The 24,293-nt window shown below is 42.4% G+C and overlaps 1 protein-coding gene across 1 annotated transcript in view; it reads right to left on the bottom strand.

Moving 5' to 3' along the window:
- Positions 1-24,293, bottom strand: part of PGGHG (protein-glucosylgalactosylhydroxylysine glucosidase) — a 344,294-nt gene that overhangs the window by 119,579 nt on the left and 200,422 nt on the right. The window contains exon 10 of the mRNA XM_044269473.1: positions 12,489-12,622. Within this exon, the coding sequence (XP_044125408.1) occupies positions 12,489-12,622 (134 nt within the window). The remainder of the gene's footprint in view (positions 1-12,488; positions 12,623-24,293) is intronic.

The following is a 24,293-nucleotide window of genomic DNA, read 5'->3' as shown; positions in this document are numbered from 1 at the left end:
GGAACTCTCTGCCTGAGGAGGTGGTGATGGTGTGTACAATAAAGGAATTCAAGAGGGGCCTGGATGTATTTCAGGAGTGTAGTAATATTACAGGTTATTAGATTTCTGGAAAAGGGTTGTTGATCCAGGGAGGTATTCCGATTGCCTGATTGGAGTCTGGAAGGAATTTTTTCCCCCTAAAGTGAGGAAAATTGGCTTCTATCTTACAGTTTTTTTTTTCCCTTCCTCTGGACCAACTTGCAGGACAAAAGGCTGAACTGGATGGACAGATGTCTTTTTTTTTGCCTTATAACTAGGTTACTAAGTTATAGATAGGATCTGAATAAACTCTACATTAGGACTTAGGATAGGAATAGTTCTTTTTAGATGGGGATAGATAGATAGGTTCGGAAGGTGGCGTGAGTTTTCTGGGAGGCCTACATCCAACCCTGGACTATGTGGACATGAAGTGACAGGCTGGATTTGCAGGAGCTGCGCCAGCCCAATCAGCGGAAGGGGTCCGTCAGTCACCGATAGCCGGACCCCTGATGCATGCACCGGCATCAGTGAAATCTCCGTTGCCGGCGCACTAACCCCTGCACAACCGCGGTCAGTGATGACCGCAGCACGTGCGATGACCGTGCAGGGAAAGCAGCCATCGGGTCCCAGTGCTGCTGTGACGGGGACCCGATAGCATGGAAAGCATGTCCTTCTTTAAGCATCGTGTCTGCCTTCCGGGAGAGCCTGTGAGATCAAGACCCCTGGATCTCGCATGCAGGAAGGTTGTAAGTGTATTACAGTGTGTAATACACATACAGTCAATGCATGGCAATACAGAAGTATTGTCATGCATTGTAAAGGGGATCAGACCCCCAAAAGTTGAAATCCCAGAGTGGGACAAAAAATTATAGGGAGTCTGTCATCAAAGTTTCACCTTTTTTACCCTTCCCATAGCTTTCTAGCAGCCTTACAGTTAATAAAAACGTTACCTTTATGAGCAATCCAGGACTTATAAAACCAGTAAAAATCAACTTAGTAGCATATGAAAATGAGGGCTCGCAAGTACCCAGAGGCGGCGTTACCCTTGTAGGTGCCCAGCTAGCTCAGCCTTATCGTCGCTTCCCCCCACCCATCCTTTCCCTCTACCCGCCCATCATTTCCCTCTGACCGCCCATCTACTTACTTCTTGTTTCGCCGAGATCCCACGCCTGCGCACTCAGTCCGTCAGCCGGCGCATGCGCACTGCAATGCCCATTCCTTGTACGGCATCACAGTAATTAATGCGCATGCGCCGGCTTCGTGCCGTTAGCCAGCGCATGCAAATTAATTACTGTGATGCCGTACAAGGAATAAGCATTGCAGTGCGCATGCGCCAGCCGACGGACTGAGTGCGCAGGTGCAGGATCTCGGCGAAACAAGAAGTAAGTAGATGGGCGGTCAGAGGGAAAGAATGCATTTGCATATGCTACTAAGTTGTTTTTTGCCGGTTTTATAAGTCCAGGATTGCTTATAAAGGTAACATTTTTATTAACAGTAAGGCTGCTAGAAAGCTATGGGAAGGGTTAAAAAGGTGAAACTTTGATGACAGAGTCCCTTTAAGTGAAAAAAAAAGTAAAAAAAATAAAGTTTTACAAAAAAAATATTAATAGCAGAAAGACAGGTGCACTCTGCGGTCTTCCTAAACCCTCAAACTGATGTTAACATTGAGAGATTAGCCAACATGTCCTACTGTGGAGCACATGTCTGAGCCAATTTAAATGTGCCTGTTTTCCATCCACAGGCTACATTTAGGTGTACCTGTGAGGCCTGGGCCATATCAGCCAATCTTGAGTGGGACTCGCAGACTCCTCCCATTGCTAGCATGGTTACATGCTGGAGGTAACTCACGCTCCTGTAATTCGCCCACTGGCTCCTTTTTTAGCCCATGAGGCTCAGGTAAGTGAACATTAGGACACAAGCTACTTGAGAAAACTTTGCACGGTGCTCTGGCTCATACATGTCCTCCACAGTAGGATATGTTGGCTAATCTCTCAATTTTAACATCAGTTTGAGGGATTAGGAAGACCACGGAGTGCACCTGTCTTTGCTATTATGATATTGCTATATTGGTTATCACATCCACATAATTGCTATCTTGTGTAGGATGTTTGTGGTACTTGTGGTCCGCTGTGGGCATCCTCCACTGTATGCGCTTTTGCTAGGGATCGCCATTAGCATCGGGCCGGATTTGCTCCCCTGTATGAACAACTGCATATGGGTTTGAGCACTTCCTGCCTGTTTAACACCACACCGTTTTAATCCGTTTGTTTGTATACAAAAACCAATTAAAAGTTTCAAGTAAAAAAATAAATAAAAAATTATATATATATATATATATATATATATATATATATACATATATATATATATACTTTTGCTAAAATGAAGGAAAAAAAAAACTAAATAAAACACATGACCTAACCTAAATAAAACTGTGCTAAATAAACCATTTTTGTCACCTTACATTAGTAAAAGTCTAAAAGTGCAACACCAAGCGATCAAAAAGGTGCATACCCCCAAAAATAGTAGCAAACTGTCACCTCATCCCGCAAAAAAATGAGCCCTTACCTAATACAATCGCCTAAAAAATAAAAAAAAACGATGGCTCAGAATAGGGAGACACTAAAACATTTTTATTTTGGTTTAAAAAATGCTGTTATTGTGCAAAACTTAAGTAAATAAAAAAAAAGTATACATATTAGGTATTGCCGCATCCGTAAGAACCTGGTCTATAAAAATACCACATGACCTAACCCCTCAGGTGACCATCGTAAAAAATAAAAAAATAAAAAAATAAAAATGGTGTCAAAAAAGCAATTTTTTGTCACCTTACATCACAAAAAGTGTAATAGCAAGCGATCAAAAAGTCATATGCACCCTATAATAGTACCAATCAAACGGTCATCACATCCCGAAAAAAAAGAGCCCCTACACAAGACAGTTGCAAAAAAAAAAAACAAAAAAAAAAAACTATAGCTTTCAGAATGTGGAGACACTAAAAAAATCATTTAAAAAATGCTTTGTTAAGTAAAACTGAAACAAACATAGTCATAACCAAGTCATATTTGGTATTGTCGTGTCCGTAACAACCTGCTCTATAAAAATACTGAAGGGTTAAACAGAATTAGCTGTGTGATCTGTATGAAGGACAAGAGGTTGGGTGACATCATATTGAAGGGTGACTATGTATAGACTATGGAAAGTTTCTAGTCAGCATTTATTATAATGAGAGATGCCTTTCTTTCTCTATAAGGTACTGCTATTATTGTAATAAGAGCTCAAGCTATTCTTGTATGTATGTTTGAAAGTATATAAGGCCCTGTACGACAACAATAAATAGAACTGTTTCTGACACAATTCTGCATCTGTCATTGACACGTTCTCCAGACGTCTGTCTTCGGGGACACAGAAAGGAATCACGGTGCATAGAGAGAAGGATCATATTCTTTCAGTTGGGAGCTTGTCTTCGGGATAGAAAACACAGGAATACGGTAAGTAACGGAACATTCCTGTCTTAAGACTGGGGACATTCCGATGCTTTCCGTAAAATTTTCTGTTAACTCTATTTTGAATCCGCTTTAGACACTCTGAAAGAGATAGGGAAGCTACCTTTAGGGAAGGTAGAATATTAGAATCTGTCTTTAGGGAAGATAGAATGATTAGAATCTGTCTTTAGGGAAGATAGAATGATTAGAATCTGTCTTTAGGGAAGATAGAATGAAAAAAGATAGTGTCTGTCTTTAGGGAAGATAGACTGTAAATAGACTCCTGGCCAGGTCACACAGATACTTTAGGGAAGTATTTTATAGTTATATCTTTTCGGGAAGGATATACCAGAGGTAGTGTTTTGGGAAGACTTCATATAGTGTCTGCACCTTGATTTCTTTTGTCACCCCTTGTCTGTTGCTTCTTTTCTGTCGCTTTCTTATGCTTTCTGTTATGATGTTATAAAGCATTAAGTAATTTTTTTATGCTGAAGGTAAGCAGCAATTGAAACTGTGACCACTGCACTAACTTTATTGTGTGTGTCCTGAATGACCTTTTAACCCAGCAACTGGTGAACGCAAGTAACTGTTTTCTGGGATCTTATTAATAGACAGCTGAACAGGTGGTTGTGTGTAAACATAAGTCCTTCACGAATCTGTACGGTCTGTTTTGGTGTCAATTTAGCTCGGCCTCCATCTCAATTCAGTTATATGACATGGGTGCAAAGCAAGGAAAGGTCTCTCCACCCCCTCCGAATGTAGGTGAAACATGTAGGGATTATGTAGCCCGGGTCTGTGGGACTGATTATTATTTAGTTACTCCCTGGGTGGATAATATGGCGGGATGGACAGAGGCAATGAGGAGTATAAATTCGTTCCCTCTGGAAGGGGCTAATGACACCTTCCATATGGACATGATAAAAGGGTTATGTTTGGGTGACACTACAGCTTACCCATATTATGGTCCAGACCCCCAGTGGGATATGCAGTATATGCAGTCGGGAGGGGAAAATTGGCTTACTTATGCACCATACTGGTATAAAAAACCAAATAAGACGGTTTGCAGACGGAAGACAGAGAACCAGGAGGGATATAAAAAGAAACATGAGTTGGAAAAAGAATTGAGGAGGGATTCATTCCAAAAAAAAACTCCCCCCTATTTAGGAACTATCCCACAGCTATATCCGTCCCTTTCAAAAGATGACTTGGATTTACTTGCTGCATATACTGTTACTGACATCCGACCACCTACTGCTCCCCAGCTCCCACAGCCACCTCCGCAGTTGCTACAACCTATGCCTGATCAAAGTGGTCAGGATCCAGCTGCTGGTGCTGTTGGTGCTGGGGATGTCATAGCTCACATGCGCCTTAGATCACAAAAGTCTTTTCCCAAGCCTGAACATATACCTCTTCCTGATACGGACAGTGACCTTGAGGAACAGTTCCCTTTTATGACTGTAGGGGACACCTTGTTGAGAAAAGCTATTGACATAGATGATATTAATAAGATTGTTAAACACTGCCCTGAACCCTCTTCATCTTCATCTGGGACGTTTCATTATTTAAGGAGAGCTTGTAAAGGGAGATGTCTGACACAGGAGGATATGCGCCTTATAATAGATGGGATAGTCGGACATAATTCCCCCTGGGATTGGAGTAAGATCCCCTCTATAAGCACTATAGAGCCTCTGAATACGCCGGCTGGTAATTATAAATTAAATACTGAGACGGGCATAGACACAATGTGGGAGGAAATACAGCGTGAAATGGAGAGGTGTTTTCAGACTAGGTCCTCGCTGCCGACTGCTGTAGCCTGTAGACAAAAATCAGGAGAGTCTGTTATAGCCTTTTGGAAGAGGTTCAATGAGGTTTGGGCCCTGGAGGCAGGAATGAGTATTCAGGATCATATGCATTCTATGCTCATTCAGACTTTCCTTACCAATCTGCAGCCACATATCCAGCTTACTGTTAAACAGATGGTCTCCGAATGGCCTAGTCTTAATAAGGATCAATTCTACAATAAATTACTGGAAAAGGAAACGGCGGGTTGTTTTGAAATAGTAAGACCTAAAGAGGCCCATTACCAAACTCAAGATAGGAATTGTCCCTCAAATCAGCACAATAGGGGAAGGGGCAGAAGACGTGGAGGGCCATGCTCTGGGAGAGGAGGGAATAATAGACATCGTCCTGCAGGTTGCTTTAATTGTGGTCAGACTGACCACTGGATCAGTCAATGTCCTTACCCACTCAGGCAACCTGCCCCATTTGATACCCATGCTCAAGGCACCCATCCTTACCCACAAGCTCAGATCCGTGATCTTCCCCCATCACTGCCACGGCCCCAGAATAATACCCCTCGTTTTCCCGTAGCCTGGGGGCGGCAGACATCACAATGAGGATGCCCGGGGGACTGTGTCCCAGCATTCACTCTCATCACAAACCACTATAAGGAATCACCACTGATTGTGTTAACCATAGAGGGACGACCTCTCCCTTTTCTTGTGGATTCTGGTGCTACTAGTAGTACTATATGTGAGGATTATTATAGTGGTCCAAGAGAGGATGCTGAGCCCTCTGTGGGAATTAATGGGATACTAACCAGATCTTATAAAACTCCTCCCCTCTCGATCCAACATCCATACCAGCGCCAGTCCATGTTCACACACAGTTTTAGGATCATTCCAAATTGTCCTGTGAATTTATTAGGGAGAGATTTGTTTGTTCTGTTACAGTTGCAGTTGGGGATTAGCAGGACGGGACACCTACATGTCACATCCTCAGTTATGCCCATTCATGTTCCAAAGGATAATTGTTTTTTATATTTGGAATGCCAACCTCAGGATCTGTTACTTGATACAGTACCTCCTGAGGTTTGGGCACATACTGACCAAGATGTTGGCCTTATCTCCTGTACACCATATAAGGCAATGCTTAAGCCCAGCGCTGCACCTGTTTACATTAAACAATACCCCCTTTCCCCAGAAAAAGAACAGGGGATTGAGTCTATGTTGATGGAATTCCTAGAGGCAGGGGTCATTGAGGAAATCATTTCCCCCTATAATACACCTATCAATCTAGTAAGAAAGGCAGATAATACCTTTAGGTTTGTCCAGGATCTTAGAGCGGTAAACGCACAGATCATACCCATAGCCCCAGTGGTTCCAGACGTACCATCTCTGCTATCAGCTATTCCTGCCCATGTTATTGATTTAAAGAATGCATTTTTTTCTGTCCCAGTTGACAAGGAGACACGGCCACTTTTTGCTTTCACATTTAGGTTTCGCCAGTATACTTGGTGTAGAATGCCTCAGGGTTATGTGGACTCTCCAGTAGTCTACTCCATTGTCCTCCAAATTACACTGCGCCCTTGGACTGCCCCTCATGGTTCTGTCCTTCTACAATATGTGGATGATCTCCTCATATGTAGTTCTACTCGGGAGGCCTGCCAGGCAGACTGTGTTAGTTTACTACTGTGGCTATGTGACAGTGGTCACAAAGTTTCTAGGAAGAAATTACAATGGTGTATGGACAGTGTTGAGTATTTGGGCTTCGTTCTCAGTAAAGGTAAAAGGAGAATCAGCCATGCCAGAATTACCGCCATACTGGGTCTGCCCCGCCCACAAACCAAGAAAGACATGTTGACCTTTCTTGGTATGATTGGTTACTGCCGCCAATGGATTGCTGATTGTTCCTACTATGATAATATTCTGAGACAAGCCACTAATACTGAGACGCCGGACTTCATTAAATGGTCTGATGACATGTTACAAGCTTTTAGTCATTTGAAATGTGCAATGGTTTCAAGTCCTGGTTTGGGCTTACCCGACTATGGTGTGATGTTTCACTTATTTGCCAGGGACAATTGTAAAACCATGGCAGGAGTCCTGGCGCAGGATCATGGAGGTAAATACCGCCCTGTTGATTTTTTCCTCAAAAGTGGTTCCCGTACAGGTTCAGGGCATGCCTGCGTGTCTCAGGAGTTTGGCAGCATGTGCTATGGTTGCTGAGATGGCCACGCCTATCACCCTGGGTCATCCCACTACTCTACATACCTCACACAATGTTCAAGCCCTGTTGAGGAACATACATACGCAACATATGTCAGCACAAAGACTGAGCGGATATGAAGTTTTGTTGCTATCTAATCCTCAACTTCATATCCAGTACTCAGCACCCACGTTCGGTCCAATGGCTATCCTGAATGCCCTGCTTGGCTACAAGGGAGAGCAGGATGATTTGCCTCCTCCCCATGCATGTACTGAACTCATACATGAACATACCTCACCTAGGCCTGACTTACAGTCCACACCCATTGAAGGGGCTCCTGATGTATTTGTGGATGGATCCTGTTCCCGCCCTAATGACAACACTTATCATGCCGGATACGCTGTGGTTCAGCTCCCTGATGTTATACTGGAATTGAATCCTATACCTTTTCAATCGGCCCAAGCTGCTGAACTGATTGCCCTCACTAGGGCTTGTTGTCTCTTTGAGGGGAATGATGTTAATGTATACACCGATTCCAAGTATGCCTTTGGGGTTGTCCATGATCATGGGGTAATCTGGCAGAGGAGAGGCTTCATAGCTGCAGATGGGAAACGAATCTCACATTCCACCCTAGTACATGATCTCCTGGCCGCCATCCAATTACCAAACAAAGTTGCTATTATCCATTGTAGGGCACATACTGGTCTACAGACGCACATAGCTATAGGGAATGCCCTGGCTGATCAGGCAGCAAAGGAGGCTGCTATTAGGACGGCAGCGACGGTTCAAATGCCTTCACTGGTTCCAGACATTACCCTTCCTGACAATCTATTGCTCACCCTCCAGGATTTGGCTACCACTAGTGACAAACTGGCATGGCAGTCAGTTGGTGCAGTACAAGACCCCACTATGGGTCTTCTCTGCAAAGGGGGGAAGCCATGTATCCCAGTTGCAAGCTCCCCAATTTTCATTGCACAGTATCATGGTCTTGGCCATAGGGGAGCACAGGCAACCACTGATCTCATTCAGAGGGATTTTTTTATACCAGGTCTTAGATCAAAGGTACAAGCTTATGTTTCACAATGTATTATATGTCTCAGAAACAACCCAAATAATTCAAAGAAGGCCCAACACCAGCATCTGAATTACCCAACTTCACCATTTACTCACTTACAAATTGACTTCACTCATATCCCAAAGACAGGAAGAAAGCAGGAATATGCCCTTGTAATTGTGGATCTGTTCTCTAGATGGCCGGAGGTATTTCCTACCACCAATGAAACTACACAAATTGTGAAAAGGGTCCCTGAGGTTTCTTCTCCGGTGATAGACAAAGACAAAGAGGGTGAAGCAGGTGTGAATTCCCTGAACAAAGAGGGGAACTCAGAAGAAGTTTCCCTGAACAGTGCCTTGCCACAGGCTGAAGATGAAGACCCCACAATATTCTGGGAGATTTGTTTGTCTGCTGATAATTATTAATCTTTGTATTTTCTTGCCAGTCTGGCTTATAACTACATGTATTTATCACCCAGAGGAGATGAGTTTCTTCTGCGGTGCACCAAATAATCGGTCAGTATATAAAAGAGATCAGGAGCAGGATTCCTTTGCTCCCGTCCCCTTTTATTCTGAACAGAATAGTATAATCAGGATGGCAAATGCCCTAAATGTTAGTTCATTGTGCCTTAAAGACTTACAGAGCCCACGGGATCTTAAACAAACATGTGTCATTGCTGTGCCTACCCCCGATGACTCCCTCCTTGAAGTCTGGTCGAAGGCTAACACTACACAATCCTTTATTCCCTTGTATGACTTCTGTGGGGAATGTCAGAAATCAGGAAATAGCAGGGATAATATTAGAATAAATACAATTAATGTGACTGCAGCAGAAACTTGTTTTACTTTTTCCCAGGATATGACTTTATATTGTGATAATAGAGACATAAAAAGTGGACTACCTAGGAATAGTGTATATGATTATATTGACGACACCTGTAAAAAGAATAGTAGACTTGCTAGCTCCCTGGATAATTCCATGAGTTGTAATAAGACCATTGTGACTCCTAGTTTTATCTATAATATCATGCTCCCTAAAGGATGGTTTTTGTCTTGTGGTAACAGCACCTACAATTACATTCCTGCTAATGTTATTGGAGGTCCCTGTGCGTTATCCCGGCTGACTTTGGCTCTTCCCAGTCAACCCCCTATCAGGAGAGCTTACAGATCAGTTACCAAGACTTTATCAGCAGATTGTGACTCTACTTTACCCCTTCTCAGCTGTACAGAATATATAAGTTTGGGCGCCTCTATACTAGGGGTGCCTGGACTGGCTATATATAATACTCGTACTATAAATTCTATTGCATGTGACTTAGCAAAATCCCTGAATCATACCTCTATCGCCTTATCAGACATGCTTTTAGATATACAAGGTATAAGAGGAGCAGTGCTAGAAACTAGATTTGCTGTAGATTATCTGTTACTGAAGCATAATATAGGATGTCAAGATTTTAAAGGAATGTGTTGTTTTAATTTATCTGATCATTCCAGATCAATCCAGTCCCATATACAAGGGTTACATGAAATTGCTAATAATATCAGGAAAGATGTTGAGTCATCCTCTTGGTGGGATTTGTTATTGAGCTGGCTGCCGGATTTGAGTTGGTTAAGAACATCATTTATCAGTATTGCAATTATAATTGCTTCCTTGATTGGTATATGTTGTTGCATCCAATGTATCCCTTCCCTCATACAGATGTTTTGTGCAATGTGTCCAAAACCCACAGACCCTGGTCAAGCATATGCTACTTACCTCTCTATGAGAGAGAAAAGATAAGTCATATTTATGACTAAAGAGGGGATTGAAGGGTTAAACAGAATTAGCTGTGTGATCTGTATGAAGGACAAGAGGTTAGGTGACATCATATTGAAGGGTGACTATGTATACAATTACCTTCTGTCTTTATAAGGAGAAGTTTCTCGTCAGCATTTATTATAATGAGAGATGCCTTTCTTTCTCTATAAGGTACTGCTATTATTGTAATAAGAGCTCAAGCTATTCTTGTATGTATGTTTGAAAGTATATAAGGCCCTGTACGACAACAATAAATAGAACTGTTTCTGACACAATTCTGCATCTGTCATTGACACGTTCTCCAGACGTCTGTCTTCGGGGACACAGAAAGGAATCACGGTGCATAGAGAGAAGGATCATATTCTTTCAAATACCACATGATCTAACCTGTCAGATGAATGTTAATAACAAAAAAACATGGTGCCAAAACAGCAATTTTTTTTTACCTTGCCTCACAAAAAGTGTAATATAGAGCAACCAAAAATCATATGTACCCTAAAATAGTACCAACAAAACCTTATCCTGTAGTTTCCAAAATGGGGTCTTTTTTTGAGTTTCTACTCTAGGGGTGCATGGAGGGGGGGGGGGGGGGGGCTTCAAATGGGACATGGTGTTAAAAAACCAGTCCAGCAAAATCTGACTTCCAAAAACCATATGGCGTTCCTTTCCTTCTGCTCAATGCCGTGTGCCCGTATAGCAGTTTACGACCCCATATGGGGTGTTTCTGTAAACTTCAGAATCATAGCCATAAAAATTGAGTTTTGTTTGGCTGTTAACCTTTGCTTTGTAACTGGAAAAAAAAATGGATTAAAATGGAAAATCTGCCAAAAAAGTGAAATTTAGAAATTTCATCTCTATTCTCCATTAATTCTTGTGGAAAACCTAAAGGGTTAACAAAGTTTGTAAAAATCAGTTTTGTATAACTTGAGGGGTGTAGTTTCTAAAATGGGGTAACTTTTTTAGAGTTTCTACTCTAGGGGTGCATCAGGGGGGCTTCAAATGTGACATGGCAGCTTAAAATTATCCCAGTGAAATCTGCTTTCCCAAAACCATATAGCATTCTTTTCCTTCTGTGCAATGCCGTGTGCCTGGACAGTAGTTTACGACCACATATAGGGTGTTTCTGCATACTACAGAATCAGGGAAATAAATATTGAGCTTTGTTTGGCTGTTAACCCTTGTTTTGTTATTGACATTTTTTTTTATTAAAATGGAAAATCTGCCAAAAAAGTCAAATTCTGAAATTTCATCTCTATTTTCCATTAATTCTTGTAGAACACCTAAAGGGTTAACAATGTTTGTAAAATCTGTTTTGAATACCTTGAGGGTATATAGTTTCTAAAATAGGGTCATTTTAAGTGGTTTCTGTTACGTAAGCCTCACAAAATGACTTCGGACCTGAGCTGGTCCTTAAAAAGTGGGTTTTGGAAATTTTCTGAAAATTTTTGATATTTTCTTCTAAACTTCTAAGCCTTCTAAGAATGGCCTGGATAAGAAAAAGCGTTTTAAAGTTATAATCACAAAGTGACACATCAGATTTGCAAAAAATCGCCTGCTTTTTAAGGTGAAATATGGCAGGGTCCTTAAGGGATTAATAGCTCATGATATGGACATGAGGTAGGGGGCTTGCCTTGGGGTTATGTGTGTGGGTTGAGGGATAGTTAGTAATAAGGAAAAGTAGGAATTGTAAAACTGTAAATTGTTTGTTATGAATGGACCTCTGTATGGACAGCACAAATAACGTGGCCAACAAGCAGACAACAAAAGTTATATTAATAAGTCCCATGCAGCCATCTAATAAATACATTGGTAAAGCAGAAACCAGAAAGTGGTCAACCCCTGATTGCCCACAACATTTTACTGCCCATTGTATGGCAAAATGCATGTAAAACATCAATACTACTGGCTAGACACAATAAACATCCATTACATCTTCTACTGAATCTAGCTTTCTATATAAAATACGGAGCACGCTTTATGCTTGTTCCGAATATTGCTGTATCTTTTATTATGACACTTTATTGTAGCAGATGTTAAAAAGGAATATAATACAAAGAATGAAATAGAAAATAACTTATTCTTCAAGTAAATGTGGTTGTGGCTGGTTAACTATTAAGCATTTACTATACTTTAAATCAAGTATTTACCCATGTCATGGCAGGTCCGGCAGAATCCGTAACTCTCTCATAGATTTGAAGATCATTTTTGCGATATTCTTGAGACATTGGAAACATCAGAGGGTAACCAAGCAACACCACATCTGCCTGTTTAACCTCATCACCTGTTGAGATGTAGAAGGCAGGAAGGTAAGAACAAGACACCGCAAACCAGGCGAAACTTAACCTAAACAATATAAACTCCCTAATGTTTAACTCTACATGAAGTATAAGTACTGCAATAAGTTCAGAATAAAATAAAAGTTCTCAGTTCCACTGTCCGTAGATGGCGCTGCAGGTCCCAGGTGAAGCGGGTTACTTTCACACGGAGCATCAATGTATCTCAATTAAGGACCGCGCTGCCTCGAATTTCCAGAAGTTGTTCAGCTCAGAGTTTAGCTAGTAAAACCGTATCAATATAGGCAAACATCGATTGTCCACAAGAAGTTCACTGTTTTCCAGGGTGGATAAAAATCAATGATTAAAACAAATAATAATATATATATTTTTTTTTTATTTAAAGCAGATTTTTTTTATATAAAATGCTTTTAGAGGAAAATACATTACCATCCAAAGGTTATTCCACCATGAAATAAAGATTCGTTTTTTAATTATGTAGAATAAGGCTGTATATGTTTAATTTTTTTTGTCAATAAATTCCATTAATCCATTCACAATGTCATGCTCTTCCAGAGGTTTTTGTAAGATTATTGGGCAGTTTTTCTGCCTAAAAGATATTATCACAGACGCTTGGTTTATGTTTTTAGTAAGGCACGTTTAAGATTTACATGGAAGTTTTAGAATAGGAATGTTTTAAACGGTTTTATATGTGATGATCCTGCTTTACTACATGTTATGCGATATATGTAATCTTGGAGGAAAAGAATGGGGGGGTTAACTGTCGCTTTTTGAGCATATAAAAGGAAGGCCCCTAGGAGGGTGGAGTATGCGCCTCTGATGAAGTGAAAGAGAAACCAAGGTCAAGCTGTAATACGAGGATCAACACATTTGTTCGAAATGCTATTTATTCTGCTACTCTTGTGAGTATAATAAACACCAATTCATTTTATTGGTGTTGGTGGTTTTTCACTATTTGGCGTTTATCTGGTATCCACAGAAAGACCGGTTGGAAAACGGAACTTCTTGTGGACAATCTATGTTTGCCTATATACATACGGTTTTACTGTCTTTAATCTGAGCTAAACACCTTCTGGAAATTCGAGGCAGCGCGGTCCTTAATTGAGATACATTGACGCATCGTGTGACCGTAACCTGCTTCACCTGGGACCTGTAGCGCCATCTACGGACAGCGTAACTGAGAACTTTTATTTTATTCTGAACTTATTTCCTGTGGGTTTTCTCTAGTTACGTCGTTATGGATATCTTTGATTTTCGTGCCAACTTTAAATATGATATTGAGGCTGTTTTTCCTACAAAAGGTGAAAAGAAACCACCTAAAGACCTTGATGGAATTAGAAACGGATTTAATTAAGGCGGTTAAAACCACCTGGGATATTATAGCATTAGAAAAATATCTGGCTGAAGAAAAAATCCCTGAAGGTCTTAGGTGGCAACTACCACTGAATTCAGAGGACGCAAGTGATCTGGATGAGTGGGAGAAAATTATGAATGGCAGCTTCAGTGTGATGAAGTTTATTATATCAAAACAAAAAAAAAAAGTTGAGGTTAATTAACGAAAATATTGAGAAACTCCAACATATTTTAAGGCAATATAAAGACTAAAAATAGTATGGTGAATTATCTGAAAAATGTAAAGAGAATATAGTGAAAACAGAAACTGAAGTAAGGAATAAAAAGCAAAAAATGTGCAAAGGTCAGTGAGGTCTATGAGAAAAATAAGGTTTATAAATGGACTAAAACAGAAGAAAAAGACCAGTCCGGAGGAGTGCTGAGTAATAAGCTTACCCACGCAAGGGATTTACATTAGGCATACATCAGAGGGCTAATAACTTTACTAGGTGTAAAGGGGGAATATTAATCACCAATATTATGTGAATATCGATAATTAATATTCCTAAATAGGAGGAACCGTCTAGTGATGACTCCACCTATTTATGCCTTTATATAACAACAACACAATACCTTCGCTATGCTTTACACTAATCGCTACACTAGCTGCATGTGCCTTACTGTACTAACTATCGCCAATAACTACACGTTACACAGATAGGTACAAGTTACACAGTATTTATTACTACAATACACTACGCACACAATACACTAACAATACAGCACTAAATATACAGTACTCAACTACACTACACGTTCCCAAATTCCACCCACAAACTAACTCTACAATACACACATACAAGTAATATTAACAATAACCCACCCGTCTGCACTGTCCCTACGGGGTACACCGAGGGTTGACGGTGGTCTTACAGGGGTGTAAGCCGACCACAAATACAAAGGATTAACAGAACTGTACAGCAATGCAGGGGATAAATACCCTGCAAGTGTACAGTTAGGCGGGGGGGGGGGGGGTGGCAGGGTTTAAGGAGGGGTTACACCCAGGGGTTAATCAGGGTAGGAAAAGGGTAAACCGGGGGGGATACATTCCTTAGCAGCCCACCCCAAAACACACACTCAGCTGCTACTGGAGTAAGCAGGCAGCAGAGAAGGGATAGGCAGGGAAGGAGTGAATATGGTTGGCACTGCAAGGGCAGAGGTACAATGCCATCCCAGCGTATACTCAGCCATCTCCAGGGGCAAATGGGCCTCTCTTCCTTCAGGCAGCAGTCCTCATGTGTCTCTGGTTCTAGTCTGGTTGCAAGAGCCCTGTTCCTTTGTCTTGGACTGATATATAAGTCACTCTCACCCCCCCCCCTTCCCCCATCCAAGGTGTAGGGAAATGACATCATCGTTTGCGTGTGACGGAATGCATGCACTCAGATTGCAGCAGACAACTGGCTGGCCCCCTGAGGCTCACAATCTGTACAGCCAAAGACACCATGGCACCACAAACACACACACCCATGTCATAAACAGTCCCTAGACAGAAGGTGGGGGAGCCCTGCTGGGCATGTTTTAAAGAGCTCGATTGAACTTCTGAAGTGACCAGAAACTGGGCAATCTAGCCATCTGGTGCCATCACCCGCAGGTAGGCAGGGGGGGGGGGGGGCTCCATGGCTGGGGGACATAACTGGCCACATGCATATAAGACAATTGGGGCATTTCTATATATACCCAACTCTAATGTAAGTATAAATGGACATGTGTGCAGCATACAGACATATCCACATATACAGACATAACACTATGACCTTCCCCCTCTGGCCATACAGGGCCAATATATATATATATATATATATATATATATGTGTGTGTATCTACGCACATATGCACAATTATACACATATACATAGTGCATATATATATCCACATCTATAAACACATACAAAACCGGGGGTATGAATGGGCAGCAAAAAGCCCACATACATACTGTTATGCAGGCACAAGTGTATATACATAAAGACATGTGTGCAAACACATACACACATATCTATATACACACACACACTCTCATATACCTGGGGCATCACATACAGGGGACATACATATGTCCCCACTGGCCATACAGGGCCAATATATACACGGCTATACAGGAAATATATATCCCTATTGGCCATATAAAGGGGCCCATATATATCAAAGAAGGGGCAGATACATATATATGTCCTCCTGATAATATATATGCACATATATAAGGGGCATAATGTATTCTAAGGGGTATATATATATATATATATATCTATGTTATAAGGGGCCACAGCCATATATATATATATATATATTATAAGGGGCACGGTCTAAAGGAGGCACATATTTCCCACAGGGGCCACCATGAGCCCCTGGGGATCACCATGGGCAGACGTGCGCAGATGCTGGGCACATCTGCGCACATCGTCCCATGATGCTGTGGTTAATGTATGCACATATATACCATACATGCCCGCACGTGTTTGCAGGCATGCATGGATATATATGCATACGTCTCAACCCTTCCTCAACAATCCCCCTGTTGTCGGACTATATAATACGACAATATATTGGGGGAACGGGTTGAGATATATTTGCCCCCCCTCAACCCCATCCATGGGGGAAGTTCAGGAAGAACTGTAGTGCCCACTGATTTTTAGGTACTTAAACATCCCTCATCCAGCTTCCTCCGACCTGCCCTTCACCGTAACCTACTTCTCCGTCCACAGGATACACCGTCTTCTTCTCGCTGGAACTTTCTTGACATCTTTAGGATAACATCTTCAGGTGTCGTCGTCGTCCCCCAAATCTGGAGCGGGTTCACTCTCGCAGTCTTTAACTGGCCTTTCTTTAACAGTCTCTTAGTGTCGGCCACCTCCACTTTGGAGTGACCACACCCCCACAGTCTCTCGGTAGTTCTGCCGATCTTCAGGTATGGCCCGCCTCCAAGGCATCTGGAGCGGGTTCACCCTCACAACCTCAGTCCCAACTTTCTTCTATCCAAAGTCTGTTTCCATCTTGATGGGTGCGGTTCTCCCGTGGACAGATTAATAGGTCTTTACAAGGCAGGTCAGACTCCTAAGCGGCGATGTCACAGTACCTAAATTCTACTGCGGAGAACACCTCCGCCACACTACACATCCAGCCCTTCCCTTAAGAACTTCACCGTTCCAGGGTTCAAGGTGGCAAATGAATAATGCCTGTCCCTATCGTGACCTAACCTTATCCCCATTCACCCAAAATACATGTCACATCCCTCCCAACACCACCGAATTCCATTAAATGTGTGTACCCATGGAGACTCATGCAACCTGGCATTCCTCTCTACCTCCGAAGTCGTAGACCTCCGTGCCAATGGGAAACGACTATAGGATGCAAATGTGTACAGTCAAATATAGGCTGTCACACATTTGCACCTAGAGTGTCTATGGGTACACAATCAACCGACAAACAAAATCAATAAATACAATGTGCTATGGGGTTTCAGGGTAGTACAAGTTATACGTCCCGAACCCTCATAGAAAACAAAGTGTGTCCATACAATATTTGGCTACAGGAACAATGTTTGAATTATGTCCTGAGCCGCCTCCTCCGGATAGTTCTGTAAAGTTCTGTCTGGTTCTGGTGTATTCTGGTCAATATGTCCCTTGACCCTCCGATACACAGTCTACTGTAGATGACGATCACCAGAACCAGAAGAAGTTTCACTGCGTGAAACAAGTTATAATATGCTCTTCCACCCGAACGTCTCCGAATCTTCCTCCAGAGCCTTAAATAATGCTCCCGCTGGATTGTGGCACAGTCTTCCATCTCTAGAACACCTCTAGGCAGAGGTCGCTTGGTTGCCAAAATCCAGAGGGATCCTCTGGAGCCTCCCAAGAGTGTCAGGGGGAATAGCTAGCCTCTTCCGTGGCCTCTCCTGGGTTTTTCTTCCGCTCCATATAAAACACACCTATGGCAGAAGAAAATACCAGGCGCTCCCAGGGGAATTTCTCCCCTAACAGTGCAATTAAATGTACAAAATTCCCAGCCCCAATACTTTTGACCCATGGGTAGAGAAAGGTATTGGGCTGCCCTTTATCTCACAGGACCCCTCGTTATCCCAACACTGGTGTCTGAACACCCTACCTTCAGAGGAGCGTGTCCTCTGCTACACATCCCTCTGCACTAACAGATAAGGATGGCCACCCTACTAGGTTAGGATAACTGGAGTTCTGTGGACAAAGCACCATCTTGTTATTGATGGCACCGCATCCCTGTCCACTCATGTGTACCCAGGCTGATTTCCCCCTGTGATCCCATCTTGTGGAGGCCCACAGAACCAATGGCATAGGCATGCCCTGGCTCCCCAGGACCCCACAACACAAGAACACAGTCCACACTCTGCTGCCAAACACTCTGCGTCCAATCCCTATCAGAGCTGTGCTACCTGCTCGGACTAGAATTAAGTGCGCAGCACAACATTACACCAATGTTGTCTGTCCGCCCCAGTCCCCAGCGCAACACAGCCCTACCGAAAACCTTGAGCACAACAGTGTTATCCGTATCGATCCGAGACCCTGGTTGCCCAGAATAATATCACATCATCCTTTGTGTGCTGCATGAAGAAGGTCCTTATGCCTTCTCCCGACCAGCAGGATTTCCCATGTGATATTATCTGCTCGCGAACCTATACGTTCTCGATCCACAGTATAACACTGCTCCACTCCAAGGGGACACAGAATGAACCAAGACAGCAGACGGGACTTACAACACTACATAAATAAGCATGGTGGAACACACTCATAGACAAGGACCACCATCAACATCAAGAAGAACGTTACAAACAGACAACAAAAACACACAACATGGACATACACAGGGAACAAACTGTGTAACAAATAGTACAGGGGTGTCAAATGTTGCCTAGCCTAGCTTGGCCACTCTGACCCCTCAGCAGCTGGTGATGCTGCCAAGAGGTAACCCCTTTATGGCCAAGCTGACTAGACCCCACTGCACGATTTGTTAACTGAATCCCATCACTGGACACATTGCAATTACTTGCACAAGAGCAATTCCTTGCAATGTGTCCTTTGTTCCCACACCTGAAGCACCTGATTGGGCTTTCTGTCCTGTGTGTTTTGCAGTGCTTCGCTATATGACCCAAGCCACCACACGCAAAGCATTTGATGTTTGCCCGGTGTGGCTTAGGTCCGTCCACACTGCAACCGCGCTCCCTGAATTGTTCCATCTTCAGGGAGGCACTTTTCACGATGTTTCTTTTCCCCAAAGTCAGGGAAAAATCTCTGTTAGTCTGGACAGGCTTGGTCTGGTGATTTGGCCTGTCACAGACTACTCTCCCCCCTTTTTGCCCTGCATAGGGCAAAGTTTTGGGATATTCCGACCCTGACTTTATGGGAAAAGAAAGGGCCGGCACCAACTTGGTGATGACCTGTTGCATGCCAGTCATTATCTGGGAGCTTACAGCAACCTGAGCCTTCAATTTGGCTGCCGTCACATTAGTAGAGGCAGTCCGCTCCTTGAATGCCTTGACCTCAGTATAAGACTGAGTCAACTTAGCCTCAATTTCCTCCTTCTGCTTCTGCAGCTCTACTAACTGACTGTATCCTAGCCACCTGCGCATCTTGGTCAATAGTAGACTGCACATTCTCCGCCAGCTGTGCCCGTAATGCCGAAACCTGGTCGGAATTATTGGCTTGCCAATGTAAAAAGGGAATATTAATCACCAATATTATGAAAATATTGATAATTAATATTCATAAATAGGAGGAGCCGTCTATTGATGACTCCGCCTATTTTTGCCTTTATATAATAATAACACAATACTTTCGCTATGCTTTACACTAATCACTAATGCTAGCTGCATGCGCCTTACTAACTTGCTACCGCTAACAAGTACACGCTACACAAAGGGTACAAATATAACGGTATTTATTAAATACACTAAGCACGCAATACACTAACAATACACAGCACTACACATATACAATCCTAAACTACACTACACGTTCCCAAATTCCACCCATAAACTAACGGGGTACACCGAGGGTTGACGGTGGTCTTACAGGGGTGTAAGCCGACCACAAACACAAAGGATTAACAGAACTGTACAGCAATGCAGGGGATAAATACCCTGCAAGTGTACAGTGAGGGGGGGTGGCAGGGTTTAACCTGCTCACGACCGCCGTACGCAGGATTGCGTCTTCTTGGCGGTCGTGCTCTTCTGGGTGGGTTTCTGACCCGCTGACCCCATTTTGGAAAGAAGACACCCCAAGGTATTCCGTGAGGGGCATGGCGAGTTCCTAGAATTTTTTAATTTTTGTCGCAAGTTAGTGGAATATGAGACTTTGTAAGGAAAAAAGAGAAAAAAAAAAAATCATCATTTTCCGCTAACTTGTGACAAAAAAAAAAAAATTCTAGGAACTCGCCGTGCCCCTCACGGATTACCTTGGGGTGTCTTCTTTCCAAAATGGGGTCACTTGTGGAGTAGTTATACTGCCCTGGCAATTTAGGGGCCCAAATGTGTGAGAAGTACTTTGCAATCAAAATGTGTAAAAAATGGCCTGCAAAATCCGAAAGGTGCACTTTGGAATATGTGCCCTTTTGCCCACCTTGGCAGCAAAAAAGTGTGACACATCTGGTATCGCCGTACTCAGGAGAAGTTGGGGAATGTGTTTTGGGGTGTCATTTTACATATATCCATGCTGGGTGAAAAAAATATCTTGGTCAAATGTCAACTTTGTATCAAAAAATGGGAAAAGTTGTCTTTTGCCAAGATATTTCTCTCACCCAGCATGGGTATATGTAAAATGACACCCCAAAACACATTCCCCAACTTATCCTGAGTACGGCGATACCAGATGTGTGACACTTTTTTGATGCCAAGGTGGGCAAAGGGGCACATATTCCAAAGTGCGCCTTTCCGATTTCACCGGTCATTTTTTACAGATTTTGATTGCAAAGTACTTCTCACACATTTGGGCCCCTAAATTGCCAGGGCAGTATAACTACGTCACAAGTGACCCCATTTTGGAAAGAAGACACCCCAAGGTATTCCGTGAGGGGCATGGCGAGTTCCTAGAATTTTTTATTTTTTGTCGCAAGTTAGTGGAATATGAGACTTTGTAAGGAAAAAAGAGAAAAAAAAAAAAATCATCATTTTCCGCTAACTTGTGACAAAAATAAATAAATTCTAGGAACTCGCAGTGCCCCTCATGGAATACCTTGGGGTGTCTTCTTTCTAAAATGGGGTCACTTGTGGGGTAGTTATACTGCCCTGGCAATTTAGGGGCCCAAATGTGTGAGAAGTACCTTGCAATCAAAATGTATAAAAAATGGCCTGCAAAATCCGAAAGATGCACTTGGGAATATGTGCCCCTTTGCCCACCTTGGCAGCAAAAAAGTGTCACACATCTGGTATCGCCGTACTCAGGAGAAGTTGGGGAATGTGTTTTGGGGTGTCATTTTACATATACCCATGCTGGGTGAGAGAAATATCTTGGCAAAAGACAACTTTTCCCATTTTTTTATACAAAGTTGGCATTTGACCAAGATATTTTTTTCACCCAGCATGGATATATGTAAAATGACACCCCAAAACACATTACCCAACTTCTCCTGAGTACGGCGATACCAGATGTGTGACACTTTTTTGCTGCCAAGGTGGGCAAAGGGGCACATATTCCAAAGTGCACCTTTCGGATTTCACCAGTCATTTTTTACACATTTTGATTGCAAAGTTCTTCTCACACATATGGGCCCCTAAATTGCCAGGGCAGTATAACTACGCCACAAGTGACCCCATTTTGGAAAGAAGACACCCCAAGGTATTCTGTGAGGGGCATGGTGAGTTCCTAGAATTTTTTATTTTTTGTCGCAAGTTAGTGGAATATGAGACTTTGTAAGAAAAATAAAAAAATAAAAAATCATCATCATTTTCCGCTAACTTGTGACAAAAAATAAAAAGTTCTAGGAACTCACTATTCCCATCAGCGAATACCTTAGGGTGTCTACTTTCCGAAATGGGGTCATTTGTGGGGTTTTTCTACTGTTTGGGCATTGTAGAACCTCAGGAATCATGACAGGTGCTCAGAAAATCAGAGCTGTTTCAAAAAGCGGAAATTCACATTTTTGTACCATAGTTTGTAAACGCTATAACTTTTACCCAAACCATTTTTTTTTTTTTGCCCAAACATTTTTTTTTCATCAAAGACATGTAGAACAATAAATTCGGCGAAAAATTTATATATGGATGTCGTTTTTTTTGCTAAATTTTACAGCAAAAAAATCGTTACATTTTGATTAATAACAAAAAAAGTAAAAATGTCAGCAGCAATGAAATACCACCAAATGAAAGCTCCATTAGTGAGAAGAAAAGGAGGTAAAATTCATTTGGGTGGTAAGTTGCATGACCGAGCGATAAACGGTGAAAGGAGTATAGTGCCGAAGTGTAAAAAGTGCTTTGGTCATGAAGGGGGTTTCACCTAGCGGGGCTGAAGTGGTTAAGGAGGGGTTACAACCAGGGGTTAATCAGGGTAGGAAAAGGGTAAACCGGGGGGGGGGGGGGGGGGGTGATAATCGTAATCTAATTATACGCTATATCTATATATATTTATAGATCAATGGTTATAAATATACATATAGACGTACACATGTGTCTCTGGTTCTAGTCTGGTTGCAGGAGCCCTGTTCCTTTGTCTTGGACTGATATATAAGTCACTCTCACCCCCCCCCCCCTTCCCCCATCCAAGGTGTAGGGAAATGACATCATCGTGTGCGTGTGACGGAATGCATGCACTCAGATTGCAGCAGACAACTGGCTGGCCCCCTGAGGCTCACAATCTGTACAGCCAAAGACACCATGGCACCACAAACACACACACCCATGTCATAAACAGTCCCTAGACAGAAGGTGGGGGAGCCCTGCTGGGCATGTTTTAAAGAGCTCGATTGAACTTCTGAAGTGACCAGAAACTGGACAATCTAGCCATCTGGTGCCATCACCCGCAGGTAGGCGGGGGGGGGGGGGGGGGGCTCCATGGCTGGGGGACATAACTGGCCACATGCATATAAGACAATTAGGGCATATCTATATATACCCAACTCTAATGTAAGTATAAATGGACATGTGTGCAGCATACAGACATATCCACATATACAGACATAACACTATGACCTTCCCCCCTCAATAAGCCCACATACATACTGTTATGCAGGCACAAGTGTATATACATAAATACATGTGTGCAAACACATACACACATACCTATATATACACACACACTCTCATATACCTGGGGCATCACATACAGGGGACATACATATGTCCCCACTGGCCATACAGGGCCAATATATACACGGCTATACAGGAAATATATATCCCTATTGGCCATATAAAGGGGCCCATATATATCAAAGAAGGGGCAGATACATATATATGTCCTCCTGATAATATATATGCACATATATAAGGGGCATAATGTTTTCTAAGGGGGATTTTATATATATATATATATATATATATATATATATATCTATGTTATAAGGGGCCACAGCCATATATATATATATATATATTATAAGGGGCACGGTCTAAAGGAGGCACATATTTCCCACAGGGGCCTCCATGAGCCCCTGGGGATCACCATGGGCAGACGTGCGCAGATGCTGGGCACATCTGCGCACATCGTCCCATGATGCTGTGGTTAATGTATGCACATATATACCATACATGCCCGCACGTATTTGCAGGCATGCATGGATATATATGCATACGTCTCAACCCTTCCTCAACACTAGGAGAGAAGATTTTAGGTATCCACAAGGCAGTTATCCTAGAAATAGGCAGAGAATATATCATAGGAACTATAACTCAGGGACCACGAGAAATGGGGGGGGGGGGGGGGCGACAACAATATGGGGGTTATTACTCTTCTAGAAACTATTACCAGCAGCAACCACCAAGTGTACTATTAGAACAATAGAGAAGGAAATGGGTTTCAACCATATAGTGAAAACAGTGTGAAAGATCAGATTCAAAGTCGGCAAGTATTCCATCAGGTTAATAAAAATAAAGAAAGAAGCAGGTTCCAGTTATATTTGGAAAATAATGATGAGACTGACCCAAAATGAGCAAAATGTTCCCCACCAAGCCTAAAGAGAATACAGAAGGAGAACCTAGTAGAGCGCAAAGAGAAACAAGAGGAAAAAAAACGAGGACTCCTGTAAAAAGAAGGTTAATAGAGGGAAAAGAGGAAAATAAAAAAACAGTCCAATGCCCAAAAAGAGCAAGAAGAA

Source organism: Bufo gargarizans, chromosome 10, assembly GCF_014858855.1.
Source record: "Bufo gargarizans isolate SCDJY-AF-19 chromosome 10, ASM1485885v1, whole genome shotgun sequence".
Classification (NCBI taxonomy): domain Eukaryota; kingdom Metazoa; phylum Chordata; class Amphibia; order Anura; family Bufonidae; genus Bufo; species Bufo gargarizans.
This window is presented reverse-complemented; position numbering and strand designations above follow the sequence as displayed.